General features: G+C 37.6%; 1 protein-coding gene across 2 annotated transcripts in view; it reads right to left on the reverse strand.

Annotated features, from left to right (window-relative positions):
* Nucleotides 1–148: 148 nt before the first annotated feature.
* The window catches only part of ROCK1 (Rho associated coiled-coil containing protein kinase 1), a 64,293-nt gene continuing 42,084 nt past the window's right edge, over nt 149–22,357 (reverse strand). The window contains exons 26-34 of one of the 2 annotated variants that reach the window (XM_079982607.1): nt 22,153–22,341; nt 21,515–21,680; nt 17,700–17,770; nt 17,044–17,132; nt 16,466–16,544; nt 12,922–13,183; nt 11,749–11,953; nt 6,175–6,231; nt 149–3,227 (exon numbers count right to left, since the gene is read on the reverse strand). In XM_079982607.1, the coding sequence (XP_079838733.1) occupies nt 3,224–3,227; nt 6,175–6,231; nt 11,749–11,953; nt 12,922–13,183; nt 16,466–16,544; nt 17,044–17,132; nt 17,700–17,770; nt 21,515–21,680; nt 22,153–22,341 (1,122 nt within the window). In that variant the 3' untranslated portion in view covers nt 149–3,223. The remainder of the gene's footprint in view (nt 3,228–6,174; nt 6,232–11,748; nt 11,954–12,921; nt 13,184–16,465; nt 16,545–17,043; nt 17,133–17,699; nt 17,771–21,514; nt 21,681–22,152; nt 22,342–22,357) is intronic. The other variant, XM_079982608.1, reaches the window with a different exon arrangement.

Here is a 22,357-nt window from a genome sequence, read left to right on the forward strand (position 1 = left end):
GTTTTCTTAATTCCATAGTTTCTTTTCCCCTACAAAATTTATATTCTAAGAATTACCGTATAAGTAGCAGATGTTTATTGTTCTGATTATTGAGAACACACTTCATTCAGAATAGTAACCATAGCATTCTAAAGAAACGATAATGAACTTATGTGACATTTTACAGACTCATTGGTTTATTGCAGCATAATGTTTTACAGGCAACAGCTACTCCAAATGATTCATGAAGTGGACTGATAAGGTAGAAGATATATACATATGGGTTGAGGAACATCAGAGAACAAATCAGCACAGTGAAAACAAACAATACTGAGAAAATATATCAGATCTTGATACAATACATAACTTAAATGGGAACATTAACTCACAATATAATGACATTGCGTGGTGGAGAGGCCTGATACCAAATTCAGAACTGGGCAGGAATCAATATTTTAACAGGTTCACCTGCCCACCATAGGAACTGATTCCTGAATATAACAATATGCCCTGGAGATGAAACCAATTGGGCACCCTAAATTTGGGGCTTAGGCATAATTCTCCAGAATGTAACAGGTGAACCCTCATGAAATGTCACCACATAGCTTTCAGCAAGGATCAGTATTGTTCTGCATCAATACCCTTCTCCATCTCCTATCAAATTCTATGTTAGTTCTGTTGCTATTAAGCTACCATATGTATATATGGTCGTGAGTACTCTCTAATCCTCCCTCCTAGGCACCCCTCATCCCCTCTACCAAAATTTTTAATCTGGCAAAAAGGCTGTAAATTGCACATTTACAGGTAATGCTTATACCCATCTGTAAATAAACATTTCTTTTCTATCCATCTTCATGGAAACAGTGTACAATTATACAACTTTAATCAAGAAAACAGAATAAAAAACCCGCACCTTTTGAACCAGGGGAAGCAAGCACCAAAATCACTATCTGCCCAAATCACTTGCTGGCCTTTCTCCATTTTCCTCTCCTTAAGGTGGGTTCATCCTTTCTTCACTTTGGCCATATCAGCCCCCACTTATTTCCAGTGTTGCTTCCCTGTTCAGTTTTAAGAACTTACAGTGGTCAACCTCTCTGCTCCACCTCTTCTTGCATGTTCCCTCTCACACCAATTCTTACTCCGTGGCTGTCACAAGCTCATCTATTGCCTTCTCTCCTTTGTCTCTCCCTCACAGTTGCTGCTTTTGGCAGCTTATGCCATGCTGCCCTCCATTCCGTCTTTCCTTTTCCTTCCTCAAACCATTTTTCTCTCCTTCCTCAAGGCCCGATTTAAGAAAATCTGTTCCTGAACAATTCTGACCTTCCTCATGGTCTCCCCTGCTACAATCCAACTCTTAATTTGTTGTCAGTCTTCTCTGGCCATCCCCATCTCATCTCATCATCTAATTAAGAGTCCATGCTACTTCTTTTTAGGGATAGCACAGTATCACTGACTTCCAAAGAGTGCAGAATAAGCTTGACAGGTTTTTACTACTAATCATGACTTAATTATAAATTAAAATATATGTAAATATTCTCTTTTAAGAGCTGTGTACCTGGTATAATTTCCTTTTGATGAAAGTCATTATGTGCTTACTAAATGGGATTTAACAATTCACATATCAAAATAAATTCTTCAAAGTCCTATGAATTTTTTTTCTACTTTACCCTGTATTAAAATGTAGTATGACATTATAAAAATGTAATTAAAAAAAATTATCAAGTTTGTATCAGATTTAAATATGTTGACAGTTATCTGTTTGTAAAGCATCATAATTTTCCAAACTTCCTAAGAAGTGTATTCTGGAGAAAAATACCACAGTCATTTTCAAAATAGTTCTTCCATAAATTAGTTTTATTTTGTATTAAATGAGCACGAGTCATTACCATAGTAATAACAGATATGCTTATTACATATCTATTAGTGTGGCTTTCAATACCACTTTAAACATGCAAATCGTCATGTAGACGAATCAGTTTTCCAGTGCTTCTTATTTAATACACAACTGCAAAGCTGTTATAAGTTACTGAAGAGGTATTTGGTTAAAAAATAAAATAAGCCATACTGTTCATACCACAATAATATTCCTGCTACAAAGCAAGAGCTTAAAATGTACTCAATTCCTGTATTATCTGGAATTTTAAAGTGTTCTAGGTGTTTCAAATTCGTGGTACAAGCATTTGTTACTTTTTGTATTTATGATTAAAATCTCTCTTGGTAACAGGCAATTTCATTTAAAATTGTACACATGAAAATGGAACTAGCTTCTACAATACTTTGATCAATAAAACCACTGACACATAATAGGTATTTGAGATTTCTACACTTATTTGACATGGCAGTAAAACAGATTAAGGCACTAAAAGGGCAACATCCATTAAAAGTGTTCTAACAATAATTTACATTTCAAACAGTGCATACATTTTGTGGGGTGTGTGTATTTGCTATAATTAGCACTTCAAATTGTTAATGCAATATGTTATACAAATTATAGAAAAAAATATGTACCAAAATATGCTTCCAAACTTGGTTGTTTTAACTTAGTTTCTAATGCCTCTAGAAGTAAAATTCTGTATGGCTTGGCAACAATGCATAGATTACATGCAATTACTCATTTTCTCCCCCTTTACAAATATGCAGAATCAGTATTTTGTAAAGCAAAATATTTAACACCTTGAGCTGTCATGATGAATTATTAGCATTAACAACAATGCAGAAAAGGCACAAGTGATTATATTTGTTTTCAAGCAAATTTTGCTGTTTTCTGCACAACTTCGAGTCTTCAAAGAAAATTCAGTCCTTCTCAGTTTGAGATACCTTCTTTCTGTACTCATATTTGTGTGCTTATCTTGATATAAATATCCTTCCCACAGGGTAAATAGTCCTCTTATTCTCATTGATACAAGAAAAGCTCACTGCATTCCATCATGATTAGCTGGCGGTTTTATTTTTTAGAAATCCAAAAAGGCAGCAGTTTAAACTTATTTCTAGCTAAGCTTTATTTGCTTTTACTTGCATTACATAGTAATAATTAATCTAATCTACCTTAAGGCAAACCCGCAATAAGACACCCTCAGCGTGCTTTTTGTGCCAAAGCAAGGAGGAGAGAGTAATAGCAGTCTTAGCCCTGAAGCCTGTGATAATTGCATTGTAACAAACAACCAGTCTGCACTGCCCTGTATGGTGGAAAAAAAGCACAGCTTTCTCAGACTCAGCCAGATTCCATGGAGTGCGGCATATATTGTTAACTGGAAAGAAAAAAAGAAAAAGACACCATTAGAATTGCCTCATTTTTCATTATGTCGTTTTTAGTTTAACAGGTCAACAATATTTAAAATATTGTTGAGGAGTTAATGAACCAGAGGCATGTTAGAGCAGTGTTACATTCAATATTCTGTATACAATAGAACATTAGTGGAGATTATCCTATGTACATACTGAACATTTTGGGGGGTTTTATGTTTTGTTTTGTTTTTTACTGTGTGCATTTGTATTGAGAAGCTGCAACTGGCAGCAGATTCCCATGGTATGATGGTAAAAATGTAAACTTTGCTATCAATTGCAAACCACACACAGGTCCCACTATCCACCCACTTGCTATGGGAAAATTCACTTATCTGGATGTAAAGAATTATGCCCAAACCTCACTATACATTCCGTAGATTCAGATATTCAAATATAATTAGTATTTCTGGTAATATCACAACATAAATGAAATAATACAGAATCCTGAATATGTTTATATATGCTTTATTCATTAGTGCAACTCACAGAGCTGTGCCTAATCTAGGATCAAAGTTTTGTTTTGGGGTGTGTTTTTAATAGCATTTCTATACTGCTTCAAAATGAAAAGCTACCAAAATGGTGTACAGTAAGATAAAATAGAACATATGGTATTGGTAAACTAAAAGCAATTTAAACCAGTTCTACCATTATACAATCAATATTCCATAAACTGACTGGGTCACACTTCAAGGAAAGCCTTGTTAAATCAAAATATATGAATAGATATCAAGGTGGTAGGTGCTTGTCTAATTTCTGTTTGTAACTCATTACAGAGGGCTAGAGCTGCAACACCAAAAGCCCAGTTCTTAGTACACACTACGCACATTTCTGGGGCATGCAGTATTCTCAGGAGTGCTCCATTTGAGGAACCCAGTTACCAGGCAGGGATATATAGGGCAAGGCAGTCCCTTAAGTAACCTGGTCCCATGCTGTTTAGGGCTTTAAATACTAAAAGCAAAACCTTGGAACTTCAGTTTGTAGGATACTGGCAGCCAGTGCATCTCCCTCAACAAATATGTTCTATTGTGTTGGTGGTGTGCCCCAGTCAACAACCTAGTCGCTACATTCACTAGTTGCAGCTTCCAGACTAAGCCCAAGAGAAACATCAGAGCACATTCCAATAATCTGAGATTACCAATGCCAAAATCACAGCTGCCAAGCTATCTAGGTCTGGAAACAGGTGCATCTGTCTTACCATTGAAGCCACCTGTGCCTCAAGTAACACAGAAAGATCCAGGAGTACCCCCAAACTACATACCTGTTCCTTCAGAAGTGTAATCCCATCCAGAAAAGGAAATCCAGACACAGAAACCACTCTCACACATTATTATTGACCCTCATCCAGTCCCCCACTGCACCCAAACAGTGGTCTCTACAGTCACTCCTGATTCACATGTTACAGAAAAAGAGACACTTCGCTCCAAATCCCCTGATGACCACAGCAGCTTCATAGATGATAAGCCACCAGAAACAAAGCTGATGGGAGAGAGGGAAAGATCTTGGAAAACAAAGGCTGATGGGAAAGGGCAAGAAGAAGGGGGAGAACACAGACACTAGCCTGAGAAGGATAAGCGGGAGCAACAACAAACCGTACTGAACTCGAGGAAGGCAGGAAACAAACTGGAGTATAGAATCACGGCAGCAAAAGCCTATTTCCAAAGCTTTTGTTCCTGCCTTGACCAGAAGCCATAACCCAGCTAGCAAAAGGCAAGTAACAATACTTATAATTTTGCTGGTTGTTGGCATGTGTCTTATCAGGAGACAATGGAGGAGTGCGACTTTGGGGTTGAAGCCAAACCGTTGGAAGTGTTACAGCACCTGCTTACTGGAAGTGTTACAGCACCTGCTTACTTATCATTTATAATCCTTACAACAGCCCTGCAGAGTATCTTGCTTCAGGCCACCTAGTGAATTCATGGAAGATCCATAGAACCATAGAATTGTAGAGTTGGAAGGGACCACAAGGGCCATTTAGTCCAAACCCTGCAATGCAGGAATCTTTTGCCCAATGTGGGGCTCTGAGATTAAGAGTCTCATCCTCTACCAACTGAATTGCCTCTGTTGCCACTGGGATAAGATTTGAATTGGGGATGGCCTGATTTGTAGAGCTGTAGTTATAACGCAAACTTACTTAACATCAAGAATGTGAAATAAATGTCAAGGACATCTATGGTTATAAAATATTGGATCCAACAAGTGACATGAGGATGCAAAATTGATAAAGATGCACAAGTCTAGTACTTGGATGGGAGAATGCTTAGGAACCCCATGTAAGTTGCTCTGGCCTTCCTTAAGAAAAGCAGGCTAAATTAGACTAACAAATAATAAAGAAAGATGTAGCAGAATATACTTCTTACTTGTTCTCTCTAGGAAATATATTAGGGCAGTAAAATTAAAAGAAATCTTGTGAAATTGCCATAAAATGAGAATATTTTCGTCAATCCCTTGTTTTGAAGATTTTTTTGTTACCTAGGAAATGAATATATTTAGCACTGTCCAAAGTTAACACAGACTTTTCTCGAATTAGGCTGTTGTGGATAATAAAGTGTACACCTTCACCATCAGAATAGAGAAGTGTTAGAGAGCACATGAGGGAAATGTACTTATTCCAAGAATGGATTCCACCACCATGGCATATTCTACACAACATAATTGTGTTATGAGGATATGCATACTGTTTTGTTACCAACAGTATCAAGACCAGAAAGCATAGAGTTGACAAAGAATCCGAGCAAATGATATCCAAGATCAAAGAAAGAAAGCCACAGACATCTCCAAAATGACAATCTGAGAAATAATATAGTTTTCCCATTCTAAGAAAGCTTCTTCATTACTAGAAGAAAGCAATTCTGCTTTCTTACTACTGTCACATGACAAGTAGCAGTGGGTTCAAAAGCAAAGGCTACTCACCAGTAACTTGAGTTTTCTGAATGGGTAATGTCCCCCACAGATCCATACTCCTTTGACCTATTGAAATTTAGAAATGAACATTTCACGACTATTTCGATGCGCTGAGGGCTCACTGTGCACTCTATATGAAAAATGGTGCTCTAGGAAAAGTGATCTGAATGCTAATAGCAAATAAAAGGGAAGACCTAGACCCAAGTTTCTAATAAAACAGTGGAAAGAAAGAGGGGGGAAAGGAATTGCTTTAACAAGAAGAAAATTCCCCTTTTTTCTACTTAAATGGAAATTTTATGCCTCTCAATTAAGGATCAAAGAGACTCTAATTTCTAAATGTTCAGGACCCAAGCAATGAAATTCACAGATGAAGGCTCAAAAAGTATAGCCAAATTACTTTGCAATAAAAGAAAATCTTTAAAAGAACTGGGATTTCTAAAACTATAGATCATGGTTGTTTTTGAAGAAAGAGATATTATTTTCTGTCTGAGTCAACTGTTCACTGCATAACTTCTATTTAAATATATGCATTTCTGATAAATGATATACAGTGTATCTTTTCTTACTGTTCATATATTTAGTATTTATAAACAAATTATAACATCATGCTAAATAAATGAAATAAGGAATGAAATATCCATCAGAAAATAAAAATCACTGACAAGGAAATAAACAGATATTAAAATAGCTCCAGGAGGAATGAAATTAATTTTACAAAACTAAAATGTATTAACTAGCTCTAAACATGTATTTATTTCTTCCCCTGCTTTCAAAATGCTCAAGATAGCCTAAACTTCAGGCAGCCATAACAAAATTGTACAACCAGAAGCATCATAACACAATGCTAATAAAATAAACTCCATCCACAGCCTAGTATATTCTGGGATGTTCAATAGGAGCAACCATCAATAAAAACGTTTTAGAAGTCTTATTTTCTAAATTAATATACAGCCTCATATTTCCATCCAGTATTTGTGTATCTTAGTCCCTAGTTCCAAACAAATATGCATTTAAATCTATCTTGCTGACTTCAGCAATACTGAAGTGCTCGTGGAGCAAGATCAGAGCATTTCTGTTCAATTTCTTCTGCTAGTGATTTTCTGAATGTTTCAAGTTATCTGAATGGATGTTGATAAATACCAACCTAACCGAATATGAAAATATGAAAATGGTCTCTAAACTTCAATTATATTTCTGCCCTTTCTGATAACTTCTACTACAGTTAAAGCTAGTTTAATAGCAATCAGAGTTAAGAGATGAAACAAGCAAGCTAAGCCTGTCACTAGGGTCAGTGCCAGATGATTTCATGCTTGAAGACCCTTGTCCATGACTAGAAAGACTGTGAATCCCAGTGAAATAGGACAAGAAATACTTATAAAGAAATGGTGAGGACAACACAAAGTTCTCTAGTTAAAATGAATCAACATTCTGAATTTCCTCCGAAGACAATGGTGGTAAGGGAGAAACAGCTATGAATGTGAATTGACAAAGTGAAGCTACGTAGCTCTTTATCTGGCTAAATGATGTATATAAGACATATATGCACACAGGTACATATAGAAAGATGAAGATCAGTATTCAGGATACATAATGAAGAAAAGATGTAAAACTAGAATGAATGTGCAAAAATTATACAGAATGCCAGCATTGATCCTAGCACAACTTAGCATCTATGTTTATATCCTCCAGTGGTTGACTCAGCAGTATATTTAGCTGATATATTTTTGCTTCCAAATCACATCTTTATTGTTTTTTCTTTCCCAGAAATCAGAAAACGTATCTTCTATGATATATTTTGTATTGAAATAGAGCTATATTTTTCATCATTAATGTAATCATATATAAATCATACATGCTCCCAGGCATGCCATCCACATACGGGAGCTTAGCTAAAGAATACAAAACCTCTAGTACAATGTAGGGAAGCACAAATGAAGATGTATACAAGAAAGTGCCAGAAATGAGGGAGACAAATGAGTAGGGTGCACATATTTGGTTCTAGAAGAAAGATGGCTTGAAACTTAAATGAAAAAGTTAACATTGAAACTCATAATTAAACTTAACTGCGATCATATGATTTCTATGGTTTAGGCGGCAAAATGAGCAGATGAGTTGCAACAATCACAACTTACTGCCTGCATAAGGCACTCATGAAGCAAAGCTGCTGTAACACAAAGATCTAAGAGATGGAATGAGAGAGAGAATTCTTGGTTCCTGGGTGGCGCTGTGGGTTAAAGCCTCAGCGCCTAGGACTTGCTGATTGAAAGGTCGGCGGTTCGAATCCCTGCGGCGGGGTGCGCTCCCGCTGCTCGGTCCCAGCGCCTGCCAACCTAGCAGTTCGAAAGCACCTCCGGGTGCAAGTAGATAAATAGGGACCGCTTACCAGCGGGAAGGTAAACGGCGTTTCCGTGTGCAGCTCTGGCTCGCCAGAGCAGCGATGTCACGCTGGCCACGTGACCCGGAAGTGTCTCCGGACAGCGCTGGCCCCTGGCCTCTTAAGTGAGATGGGCACACAACCCCAGAGTCTGTCAAGACTGGCTCGTACGGGCAGGGGTACCTTTACCTTTTACCTGAATGGCAGGTCTGAGAGTTTAGTGCCACCTTGTGGTCAAAGGGCATGAACAGCAACATCCTACTTGAAGACCTTAAATACCCAAGGGAGAAGGAACCATTGTTCTCACCTGAAAGGTATTTGTCCTTGGATGAGCTAAAGTTTTCAAGGTGTCGTTTCCTTTTAAAAATGTTTTTTTCAACTGCCATACTAGGTTTCCTTGTTCCTAAGCTTGGTCTTATGCTCTGCTGTGTACTCAGTGAGCTTTTTCTGGTGCAGTGGTTTGTTATTGTGTAATTTGTGTGGGGGGTTTTTTTAAGCTTGCACATGAAGCAAACTGAAGCCTAAGGAGAAAACCATCTACTTCCTCTAAAGTTCAATGTTCCCTTTGAGCAGTAGGGGAAGCCAAACCCACTTGAACACTTTCAGTCACTCAAATATGAGAAAAGCAGTTCCTTTTAGGTCATATTAATTTAATTTAAGTAACACTCAACCTCTCTCTGTCTCTCTCTCTCTCCCCCCCCCCCTCCCCATATGTGCCCATCCTCAAGTGATTTTCCCTGTTTTTCCATATTTGTTAATGGTGGCTTCCTGTCCTTTTGAGCCTGTTTTCATCATACGTACTAGTGATTTCCAGAAGCACACACTGTATCACCACAAGCCATATCCATCCAATTCATTCAAATAAATGGATTTACATCATTCATGTCTATTTATTTCAATGGATTTAATGAGTTAGTTGGATTCAATTCACTCTGTGCTTTCCATTTTTATGTGCTGCTTTTCTACATACATACTGTTGTGTGTTACTGGGCTAAAGGGTATAGGTAGCAAAGCAGCAGAACAATAGACACATTTAACACAGCCACACCCTTACATGTCTGATCAGCAGGCACGTACTTGGTGCTGGCAGCAAACTACATGGTGATTCCCACTGGGGTAGAGGCAGTGCTGCCTAGAAAAAATATTCTCCCAAGAAGCTGAAACTTTTGCAGGCAGGAGCAGTGACAACATACACAGCAGATGCAAATTCTTCCCCACCCTCTCCAAGGCTGGCAGAACCATAAAAAGGAGAAAGTAGCAGAGCATAATCTGGGATAATTTTGAGATGACGGTGGATCCCAGCTATGCCATCTGCCTGTACTGCAAAAAAAAAGCTGAGTGGGGGCAAGTTTCAAGGGCATTACACCAGACAGCTCCAGTTCCTCTTGCTGGAAGAAGATACACAATAGCGGCTTAGGAAGCAACAATGGAGGGCTTGGGGTGGGGAAAGTACAATATCCCAGCATACTGGGCAGGCACACAAGTAAACAAAGCATTTTGATTACAGCTCTGTGTGCAGTATCATCTATGAGCACTGAAGTAGTGCCCACAAACAAAGCCACAGGGACGAAAGGAAATCCCCTGTAGTCCCTACCCCTCACTCCAAAATCAACCCCGAAAGGATTGATAAATACACCCCTGAGTGTCCACCACAGTAGGGAAGACTAATGTAATCGGCTTTCTTACACCACCTTAAAAATGTAATGATTCCACTTGTAGGAAAACCACTGCAGTTATCCTCACAAGATTTTGCAGGATTGTTTCTGCCAAAGGATTTTAGGCATGCACACCTAAAACCTTTATCAAATTCTGCGCAATTTAGAGCTCTTTTCTGAGTTCTCAATAGCAAATGGGAGAGATGATGAAGCCTTTTTTTCTGGCGCAGACTTGGAACTGACACAAATTGGGCACCCTCCAAAGTACTTTGGACTTAGGTGGACGTTTTCTGAAGTGCTGAATCAGGGTCTGAACAAATCCTCTGGTCAGTGCACACCCCCAATATTATCCCCATTTAAATGTGTTGCCTTTTACAGTGTAATTAGTTTCTACTGTGTCATTTTTCCTGGCAAGTCATTCCATTTGAATATTCCAAGGAGAAGCAAAGATTTCTTGTCAGTTAAATCACAGTGGGGTGGATTACTTTCTTTTGAGAGAAGGCTGATTTTTCTACTATTGAATTTCTGAGTTTATGGAGTTTTTACATTTGTCAATTTAAAGCATGTACCTGTGGTTTTAAAAATCTACATAAAATATTTTTTTGCCATAAAAAAGAGCAAGGTATTAAAGATTGGAAAGCACTTTCACACAAAGGGCTAAATAAAAGGCTTGTGCATGCTAGAAATAAAACACAGTGTATTAAGGATTACATGGAGGAATATTTACCAACATCAATGATATGACTTATTATCAGGATACTTTGCTGAGAACTTTGACCAGGATGTGGAATAATGCAGCAAAGAGGGGCACAGAGTTATATAATACTGAAGATCAAACTTCCATTAGTAACCAAATACAAGGCAAAATATAAGGCAACAATAAAGCAAAAACCTGGTGAAACAAGTAGCAATGCATTTTATGGATACTAACATGTGCATTCCTCTTTTTAAGAGATGTTTGTGTAAAAACGAACATCACCATAAGTACATGAAGAATTCCAGTTGATTATACTGAAAAATGGGTGCTTATATAAGACTCTGAACCTCCCCAACCTCCACCAGTTCCTTTGTTGATGTGACAGCAAGTTACAATCAGCTAGAAAGGCATAGATGGAAGGGTAAGGTAGATTTGGTATGTCTATTTTAAAGACTTAAAATTGTTTTAGTGCATTTAATTTTTTATATTAATAATATTTACAAATATAAAAATTATAAGTATGTTATGTTCACAAACTGAATGTTTAGTTTAAAAATTAAATCCCATTGTAGAACAATTTGCTCAAAATGCATTAGGATTTTCAAATGACTTGAATAAATCATTTTACATTGATATGAATTCCTGCTGCTTGTTAAACAAAAATAAAGTAAGATTTGCTGCATTTAAAAAGACAGTATCTCCAGTTAGTAAATGCCCTTAACTAGGAACCAGATTTAATCAGATTTGTAAGAGGTGAATCTAGTCAACACAGTAACCTTTGGATAGGTCAGTTATTTCATATGCAGACCCTCCTTAAAAAAAAAAAAAGATTTAAACTTAGTCCATTCACATCTCACCTAGCTTTTCCAGACGCATTCTTAACTTTTCTGAATGACTGATTTGCTGAGGACCTTGTAGAAAGAGTTCTGGGGGAAGCACGAACAAAACTGGATGGTGGTGTCTTGGGGATCTTCTTTACTAAATGAGAAACCCATTTCTTTTGATCTTCTTGACAGGGGGCTAACAACAACATATCTCTTGCTGAAGTTACATCATAACTCACTATTAATGAGAAAAAAAGAATACTGTTAAATAAAACCAAAATATAGTAACATAAACATTATCACCACTGGTTGGCTAATGAAAGTATTGAACAAACACCTCTCATTCACTGGAGGTTTTTAATAAGAGATTGGAAAGTGATTTGTCATGGATACTTTAGTTGATATTCCTGCATTGCAGGGGGTTGGACCAGATGACCCTCAGGGTTCGTTCCAACTCTACAATTCTATGATTTTAATATAATGTATTATGGCTGGTAACACTTAGGTACATACTTTACAGCAAAGAAATCCAGATATTTCAAAATTAAAACTGCACTACTTAGTTGCTTAGGGACGCGGGTGGTGCTGTGGTCCAAACCACAGAGCCTAGGGCTTGCCGATCAGAAGGTTGGAGGTTCGAATCCCCGCAACAGGGTGAGCTCCGGTTGCTCAGTCCCTGCTCCTGCCAACCTAGCAGTTCAAAAGCACGTCAAAGTACAAGTGGGTAAAAAGGTACCGCTCCGGCGGGAAGGTAAACGGCGTTTCCGTGTGTTGCTCTGGTTCACCAGAAGCAGCTTAGTCATGCTGGCCACATGACCCCAGAGTCACCCGCAACTGGGCTTAACAGTCAGGGGTCCCTTTACCTTTACTTAGTTGCTTAATTGGTTAATCAATTTAAAACAGATTACTGATTTAAAAGTTACAGTCAGTCAGCATATTTCAATATATTTTCAAATTACTTTTAATAAAACTACATGTAAACACAAGCACTTGGATGTCTTCAGAATCAGCTGTGGGGGGTTGGGGGAACCCTCCAGAACAGATTTGAGGGTGGGGGCACAAGAAGAGGAGAAAAATGGAAGTCCCATTCAGCCAGTGTAATTACACATGAAGAGCACCAGATACAACCCATAATCTAATCAACCTAGTTGGATTGCCCCTGTGATAGAACTGCACTGAATTCAGATATAAATACTGTCACCTTACCTTTACATGGTGCAATTAATTCTTCCTTTTTATCCAAGTGATCTCTATGGCACTTAACATGGCATCGCCTACATTCTACTGCAGGTGGTGGCTTAAATACATGCCAGAGGGGCTTGGCACAAGCCTCACAGTTGGCTGGAAAGTGGTATAATGTTGGGATGAATTCATGACCTTTATGATTCAGAAAGGTTGTCTTCTCTGGTGGCTGAACTGGTTCTGCTTCCAAATCTTTTCGGCACTCACCCTCATTGGCATATAGAATCTGAGCAAAACAAGAAAGGCATATAGTAGTATTTCATACATTTTTCTTCAAAGTTGACAAGTTATTTACGCTAAATTGATAAATCAAGAAGTTGAGTGGAAAATTAAACAGATGAAACAAAGATCATTTGAATCAGCGAATAAGTGTGGGAAACTGCTTGCATGGCAGTTGAAAAAGAGACAAAAATTGAACACGGTTATCAATTTAGAGATTGAAGGGAGGAATATCCAGAAACCAGAGGAAATTAGAAAGTGCTTCCAGAGATATTTCAAACAACTTTATATGCAAGGGCCGCAGGAAGAGACTGAGATAGACCATTTCCTAAAAATTAATGGACTACCAAAATTATCCCAGGAAAAGAGAACAATCCTAAATGATAAAATAACGCAACAAGAAATTGAGGGTGCCATTCAGAATATGCAACTAGGCAAATCTCCAGGACCTGATGGTCTTACCTCCAAGTATTACAAGACATTGAAAGATTTTTTGACACAACCACTAATGGAGGTCTGTAACCAGATCATGGAGGGGAAGAAGGCACCAGAATCGTGGAAAGAAGCTTTCATCACATTGATACCTAAAGTGGAATCTGAAAAGACTCAACTTAAGAACTACTGTCCCATCTCACTCCTAAATGTGGATTATAAAATCTTTGCGGATATTTTGGCAAGTAGATTTTAAAAAGTGCTAAATGAAGTAATTCATAAAGATCAGGCAGGCTTTCTTCCAGGTAGACATTTGTTTGATAATACTAGGAACATTATAGACATTTTGGAACTTTTGCAAACTAATATTAACACAAAAGCAGTGTTAATTTTTATTGATGCGGAGAAGGCCTTTGACAACATTTCTTGGAGGTTTATGAAGAAAAACTTGGAAGGGATGGGAGTGGGACGGGGGTTTGAAAATGGAATAGAGGCAATTTACTCAGAGCAAAAAGCTAAATTGATAGTTAACAATGTGGTGACAGAAGAGTTTAAAATTGAAAAAGGAACATGACAAGGTTGTCCCTTATCCCCTCTGTTATTTATTTCAGTCCTAGAGGTGCTTTTGAACATGATTAGGGAGGACCGGTTGGTGCAAGGAATACAGGTCGGAGTGAAACAGTATAAATTGAAAACTTTTGCAGATGACTTGGTAATAACATTACAGGAGCCAGAATCTAGTACGTAAAGAGTTTTGGAACTGATATATGAGTTTGGTCGGGTGGCGGGATTCAAATTGAATAAGCAAAAAACTAAGGTTTTGGTAAAAAATCTGACATCTTTGGAAGCAGAAAGGTTTCAGAATGAGACAGAGTTAAATGTGGTTAAAAAAGTGAAGTACCTAGGGGTTAATTTGACTGCTAAAAATTTGAATTTATTTAAAGATAATTATGAAAAATGTTGGTCAGAAATTAAAAAGGATTTAGAAATTTGGTCAAGATTGAAACTTTCCTTGCTGGGTCGAATTGCAGCTATAAAGATGAATGTATTGCCAAAGATGTTGTTTTTGTTTCAAACTCTACAGATTGTGGACAGAGTGGAATGTTTTGGAAAATGGCAGAAAGATATTTCTAAGTTTATCTGGCAGGGCAAAAAGCCCCGAATAAAATTTAAAATATTAACTGATGCAAAAGAAAGAGGGGGGTTTGCCCTGCCAGATTTAAAGTTATATTATGAAGCTGCAGCTTTCTGCTGGATGAAAGATTGGTTACTTCTTGAGAACACTGATGTCCTAGATCTGGAAGGGTTTAACAATGCTTTTGGTTGGCATGCATACTTGTGGTACGACAAGGTAAAGATTCATAAAATGTTCAAAAACCATATTGTCAGAAAAGCAATATTTATTGTCTGGACAAAATATAAAGACTTACTAGAAAGTAAGACCCCGAGATGGCTATCACCAATGGAGGCTAAGGCCCGAAAAGGACTCAATATGGAGGCCTGTTGGCCGAAATATTGGGAAATAATAGAAAAAATTGGAGACAAATGGAGGTTGCAGAGCTTGGAGAAATTAAAGAATAAGGTGCAAGATTGGTTACACTACGCTCAAATTCAAGAGGTTTTTATATTGGATAAAAAGATAGGATTCCAGGTGGAGAAGTCGAAATTAGAGACAGAACTGTTGGAACCAAAGACTAAGGTACTTTCGAGAATGTATAACTTGCTGCTTAAATGGAACACACAGGATGAGACTGTTAAATCAGCCATGATAAAATGGGCTCAGGATATTGGGTATAACATTATGTTTGAGGACTGGGAAAGGTTATGGACCACCGGAATAAAATTCACGGCATGTAATGCCTTGAAGGAGAATATTATGAAAATGATATATAGGTGGTACATGACCCCAGTCAAGCTTGCAAAAATATATCACCTGTCTGATAATAAATGTTGGAAATGTAGAGAGGCTGAGGGGACATTCTTTCACCTCTGGTGGACATGCCCAAAAGTGAGGGTCTTCTGGGAAATGATCTATAATGAACTAAAAAAGGTATTTAAATATACCTTTGTTAAGAAACCAGAGGCCTTCCTCTTGGGCATTGTCGGCCAGAAAGTGTCAAAGAAGGACAGAAGTTTCTTTATGTATGCGACAACAGCAGCAAGAATACTTACTGCAAAGTATTGGAAGACACAAGACTTGCCCACACTGGAAGAGTGGCAGACGCAATTGATGGATTATATGGAATTGGCTGAAATGACTGGCAGAATCCGAGACTTGGGAGAAGAAACAACGGAAGAGGACTGGAAGAAGTTTAAATACTATTTACAAAAACAATTGTTGTATGAATGTTAAGTATCTGCACGATTTAGAAAATCTCAGTTCCAGCAAATAGATTTTGTAAAATAGAAAATTAAGTTATAAGTAAGAAAAGGTCGAAATTTAAGGCAACAATATGTTTAAATTTAAGGTATGAGTAAATGATAAAAATTATCTTAAATCTAGAAGTATAATATTTGGAAAGTACAAAATAAGGTATGAAACAAGGTAATAATTTGCTGATATTTTTAATATAAATAATGCAGGGTAAAGGAGATGTGAGGAAGTCCAGTTAGTTATATATAAAAAAATTGTATTGAATGGTTGGTTTTTTTCTTTTTCTTTTTCTTTTTTATTTCCTTTTTTCTATATGGTTTTTTGGTGTATTTGTTATGGCTTTTTTGTGTACTATTCTTTGGTGAAGGGATCTTGTATGTATATTGTGTACTATGAAAATTTAATAAAATATTTTTTTTTTAAAAAAAAGACAAGTTATTTAAAGAAACTATGTTCAAATCAATATATGACAGTTGCTGTTACCTGGAATATTTTAGGAATTTCCTCAGTTTCCGCTCTATAGACATCCCCCTGTGTTACTGGTCGCACATGGAACAATTTTCTGAAATCAAATAAACATTGCACTGTTTTAATAATTATATCACAACTAAGCAGATATTAGATCAAAATTAATTTCCCTACTGTTTAACATCAATATCCATTTTGCTACAAGTACATAACGTTACTGCATTTCCTACAAAATAAAGAATTATTGAGAAGTGTGCGTATATGTAACAGAGTATAGGTAACAGGAAGATGCAGCTGAATCAGGGATCATAGAAGTGTATCCAGTGGTGTTCATGGGTGTTCTCACACATACATATTTACTGCAGGAAAATCTGGTGTGACATGTGAACATATAAAAGTTGTATAAATGATGGAGACACTCTATTCACTAAAGGATTCAACATGCTCAAGTGAACCATTCTTCTGAATAGTTGAGCCTATCCAGTCTGACAAAAACTAAAATGTATCTCTATATCTAAAGACCCATAAAAATTAAACCTTTTAAATTAGAAAATTCCTTTCTGTTATCTCAAAGTGATATTAGAAGTACGTACTCTATATCTAATACCATGGATGGATTAGAATGTTCTCTGTCCTGTTCATCGTTATAGAACAAAATCTTTCTGCTGCTGACCACAACATACTGAAAAAGAGAGAAAGGGGAAAAGACTGTTAATACATAAAAGGCAATTCTATCCACCTCGTCATTTCTCTGGATAAAAAGAGAGGCTGTTCAGGTGTAATGCAAAACCATAGCTTGACTTCTGATCCTAGTTGGGGCAAAGGATAAGTTGCCATATCTCACTCAAACATCTGAGTTTGAGTTTAACTATGAACACAAGGAAGGGAAGGATGGAAGATAGGGAACATGGAGTACACTAGCCTGAAATTGGGGGTGACATGTGAACCACCCCAGAGACAACATTAGTTAATCACTAATAAATTAGGATAAAAACCAATGATGCATATATACTGATTTTTACTCAGTTTAAATTGTTTTCAAAAATATGCAGATAGAAGAAATGATAACTAGATGGCCTGGGTTGTTTTTTTGTACAGCATAAATGGTTTTACATAACCAATTATTTTTCAGCATGTGTGTGTGTCTTAGTAAGCATCAAATATTTTCTACCCATGCGTTGGATGTAAGCTGAATAATTTAATATCTGATTTGGCATATGCTTCAAAAGAAAATAGAATTCTTATATACCTGCTTCTTCCATCCATGACGCTTTATATTTCCTTTGTTTGGTATTGAAAGCCAGCCCTCCATTCTTGACTCTGTTGGGGGACATAATAGGCAACACTTTAATAACAGAGAACTATAAGAAAATAAATTTCATGCAGCCATTAGCAATTACCAAATAGACTGCTGAAGCAGGAATAAAAGCCACAGCTAAATAAAAAACAGAATTGAAGCATTTTTCATGCTTTGTCACAAATTCATTTTCCATGGCAATAAACCTATTGCAGGATAAGCAGCAAAAGGGTTTACAAGGGTAACATCAAATACTGTTTCAATGGCAAAGTTTTGAAACAGCCAGACCAGACTTTGGTCTGAAAATGGTGGTATAGCATGAATCATAGTATTATTAAAAAATTTTACATAAATGTAATGTAACACTAGGAAAGGGAAGATGAAATACTAAGCATAAAGGTATAGTAACTGAAAGCCACAGTTCACAATAAACAAAAAAAGCAGGAGAGCAAACACAAAGTACCCACTTGTCCCATTACTCACAGAAGGTAAGAATAGAAGAGAAATAAATAAGGAATGCAGGAAGAATCAGCTAGATATAAAGAATAAGAGAGAAGCAGTTTATTTAGTTTTCATACAACATTTCTTAGTCTGTGATAAGATTCCTACATAATCATATAAAAGGCTAAAGGTTCTCTAAATGCTTATAAAAAGGACTGATGTTTGTAACACCAAATTTCATTACAAGTAACTGCCAGCTGGTGATATTCTAACCTGGGGCAGAGAGAGAGAACCCTGCCACATGTATCCCAAATTCAGGGTACTGTTTCAGAACCAAGTGTTGACTGAAAAATATTATTACTATTAAATTTATATTCTACCCCTCATCCAAAGATTACAGGGTGGTTGACAACATAAAAACAAAAAATACTATTCATCATCATCATCTTCTTCTTCTTCACACAGGCAAACACATTTAAAAGTCCATAGATTTTTTTAACAGCCAAAGGCCTGGTTAAAGAAGAATGTTTTCATCTGGCTCCTAGCAGTAAAAAAATAATTTTTTACTGGATGCAGGTTTAATGACAGGGTACTGGGGCTGAGAGCTAGTGACCTCTGATTACAAAGTGAGTCTAGGCTAAAGTGGGACTTTTAAGCCCAGGCTGAGGTTCTTTACTTTCAGATGTACTCCCCACTGAAACTCTCAACACATTATAAACGAAAAAATGAACACAATCAGAATTAATTCTTAGTGTGCAGAACCACTATCTGGAAAGATGCTTATACATCATGATAAGAAGACAGGAAAAGATAGCAAGCCGCAGTTAGGAATGAAAGCTGCTGCTTTTCAAGATGAAGTCCATTAAAGAATACAATGCATAACACTGTTCATAAATTCTGCTCACACATGAAACCAGCGCATGAGCAAGGCTGTGCCAAGTAGCCGTGCCCCCAACATCATGGGCACCAACTAGCCCTGCCCTCTGGCATCTGCACATACAGCACAAATATCTGTGCGGATGGAGCCTTTGTGCACACAACTGACTTCCATGTGATCTGGAACCCCTCATAACTGAGGTTCAAGACTGTGCTGAATTCTTTGCACATACAACTGTACACACAAAGGCTTTGTCTCAACATATATTTACACTGTATGCTCAGACACCAGAAGCCAGGAATACTCAGCATACACAAAGTCGGTGCATGAGCTTTTCAGATATTCAGCACAACCCTGCTTCCCATTCACATGTCAAGGTTTTTGTTTTTTTAGGCGATATGCGGCAGTACATTGTACCGCCATCTCTTTTTCACCTCCTCCTCCACCTCTTCCCCACAGCCATTTTGGACCAAAGTGGGTCTACCACAAAGTGGCGTGGCAAGAGCGGCCGACTTTCTTACCCCTCCATTCCTTGACTAGTGGGCCACTCCAGGCACGCCACTTTGTAGTAGAGGAGGACTGCTGTGCTCTACTACAAAGTGGCGTGGCTAGAACAACGACATTTCTTTTTCCTCCTTTCCTTGCTCTGTGGGCCGCTCTAGCCGCACCATTTTGTGGTAAACCTGCTTTGGTAGGTCACGCCAAAATGCCTCTGGGGATGGCGGTGGGTGGGAAGCAGTGGCGGAGGAGGCAGGCAAAGGGGTGAGGGGTGGGTGTACTGGCAACTCATTTTTTTCAAATAAAGCACTGCACATGTCTAACTTCTGAATAGGGCTAAAGAAGATAAACAATCTGGTGGAGGAGTCAGAAAAGATAGCTGTAGTGTTCAGTCTCTAGGAATCCAATCCTAAATGCACTTCACTGGAGACTAGAGATATAGAATCTGGCCAGATGGGGTGAATCACATGTAAATGAGCAGAATAACTGTTACATTTTAAAACTTGAACTGTTCACATTACAGATTTTGATGTGAAATTATAATCTATATATTGTTTTTCCTATCTTTCCTTACCTCCAGGTTCCTGTTATATAGGTTTTCCCATCTAATACTTTTGAAATAGAACTGTCAACCAAGTAAGAAATAATTAGGTAATTAATCCCTCGGCCATTCTGTCCACTATTAATTAAGATGTATCATTTTTATAATATATATATATATATATATATATATATATATATAATCTGTGAGTGAGCAGAAAGGACTTGCAATCTGACTTCACCTTCCTGTACTCCACCCTGCAGCCCTCTGTACACCCTCAAAGTTTGCTCCAGAGAGTTGGAAGATCCTCCAGAGCAGATTTTGGGGGCATGCAGGGCAAGAAGGAAATTAAAATGAGTGGAAGTCTGCTATTGTGATGCAGACTTAATTTAATTAATTAATTTAAACAATCAGCTTAAAAGCATAAAATAATATAAACTGAAATGACCCTAATTAATTTTATTATCAAGAATCAGAAAACAATTCAATCTTGATGTGTCAGTTATTTTGATATACAGTAATTGTAAAAGGGGAGCTAAGAAACAGGTGCTTTACAATTGTCAGGGGCTTTGTTCTTTGCAGTAGTTAGATCATACATATAAATATAATTAAGATTTTTTAAAAATCCATTCCTTTTTTTTGCACTGCAACAGTACATGTAGGGAAGTGGACTTGTTAATTATTTGTGCAATGAAATATAAAGGTAAAGATAAAGGTACCCCTGCCCATATGGGCCAGTCGTGTCCGACTCTAGGGTTGTGCACCCATCTCACTTAAGAGGCCGGGGGCCAGCGCTGTCCAAAGACACTTCCGGGTCACATGGCCAGCGTGATGAAGCTGCTCTGGCGAGCTGGCACCAGCGCAGCACACGGAAACGCCGTTTACCTTCCCGCTATAAAGCGGTACCTATTTATCTACTTGCACTTAAGGGTGCTTTCGAACTGCTAGGTTGGCAGGAGCTGGGACCGAAAGACGGGAGCTTACCCCGCCGCGGGGATTCAAACCGCCGACCATACAATCGGCAAGTCCTAGGCACTGAGGTTTTACCCACAGCGCCACCCGCGTCCCTGCAATGAAATATAATCCACAGTAAATCTACTCTAACCAAACAATGATGGTAAATGCAGATATCACATCTACAGCCACTGTATAAAAAAATGACAACTTGCAAGCTGCATACTAAGGAATTATCTAAATGGGAACTCAAGCTTTTAAATTTTTTCTATAGAGAAGTATGCAGAGAATTTTGCATCCTGCCTTTAAACCATATTATCCACTATCTACAAAAGAAATGTAAAATAATAAAGCCAAAGGTTGTTTTTTAAAAAAGGTGATAGCTTATCTATATAGAGAAGAAAAGCCTGGTGAACAAGATGCATAAATAGTAAGCAAAACATCTATGCCTCTTACCTATAACATTCCCATCAGTGTCATCTGGCGGAAGGCTGGCAACACTAGTTGAGTCCATGCCTAGTTGTAAGTCATTAATTTTACTGCGCAGTTGTTCTATATCACTTTCCTTGCTATCCAACTGCATCTGAAGTTCGTTCTTATGTGCAGACTCTTCCGCAATTTGCTGTATTCAGTAGAAAATGTGGGGAATATTATTTGTATGAACTAATTGTTAAGAACGTGAGGTGTTAAAATTCAAACTGAGCCAAACAAAATGTTCATTATTTGCAGATCTATCATCACAACCTTGCAGAAACAAAATTATTTACTAGTATACAATATCATCACTGGCCAGTTTCAGTCTCTTAAATGAGAGATTTTCCAGTTTTTGGTCAGGTTTAACACCAGTTTTGGGACAGAAACTGCCTTGGTTGCTCTGTTAGATTAACTTTGTCCTGCTACTTCCTCATGCATGACAGTAATCATTTGAAAACTCTTTAGTTGAACAATGTACTCCACAGTAGAGTTTAGACAGACAAGCTGAGTCCTGAACACCATTTTATTCTCATATATGTTAGCTTTTAAGCAGAAAACCATCAGTGAATGTATTTGACAGGACTATATAAAACCAAATGAAAAAAGGGGAAAGGTCTTACCGCTTGAATTTCATTAAGCTCCTTCTGGTATTTTATTACCATCTGATTAAATTTCTCTTTTTCTTGGTTAAGTTCCAATTGTAACTTCCGATTTTCCTTCTCTTTTTTCTTGTAGTCTTGCATGTTTACTTTCTTTCTATCTAGCTTAAAATCTTTGCGATTCATAATTTCAGCCAGTTTGTTGACAGCCTGTTATGTATCAAAC

This window comes from Podarcis cretensis (genome assembly GCF_951804945.1).
Source record: "Podarcis cretensis genome assembly, chromosome: 7".
NCBI lineage: Eukaryota > Metazoa > Chordata > Lepidosauria > Squamata > Lacertidae > Podarcis > Podarcis cretensis.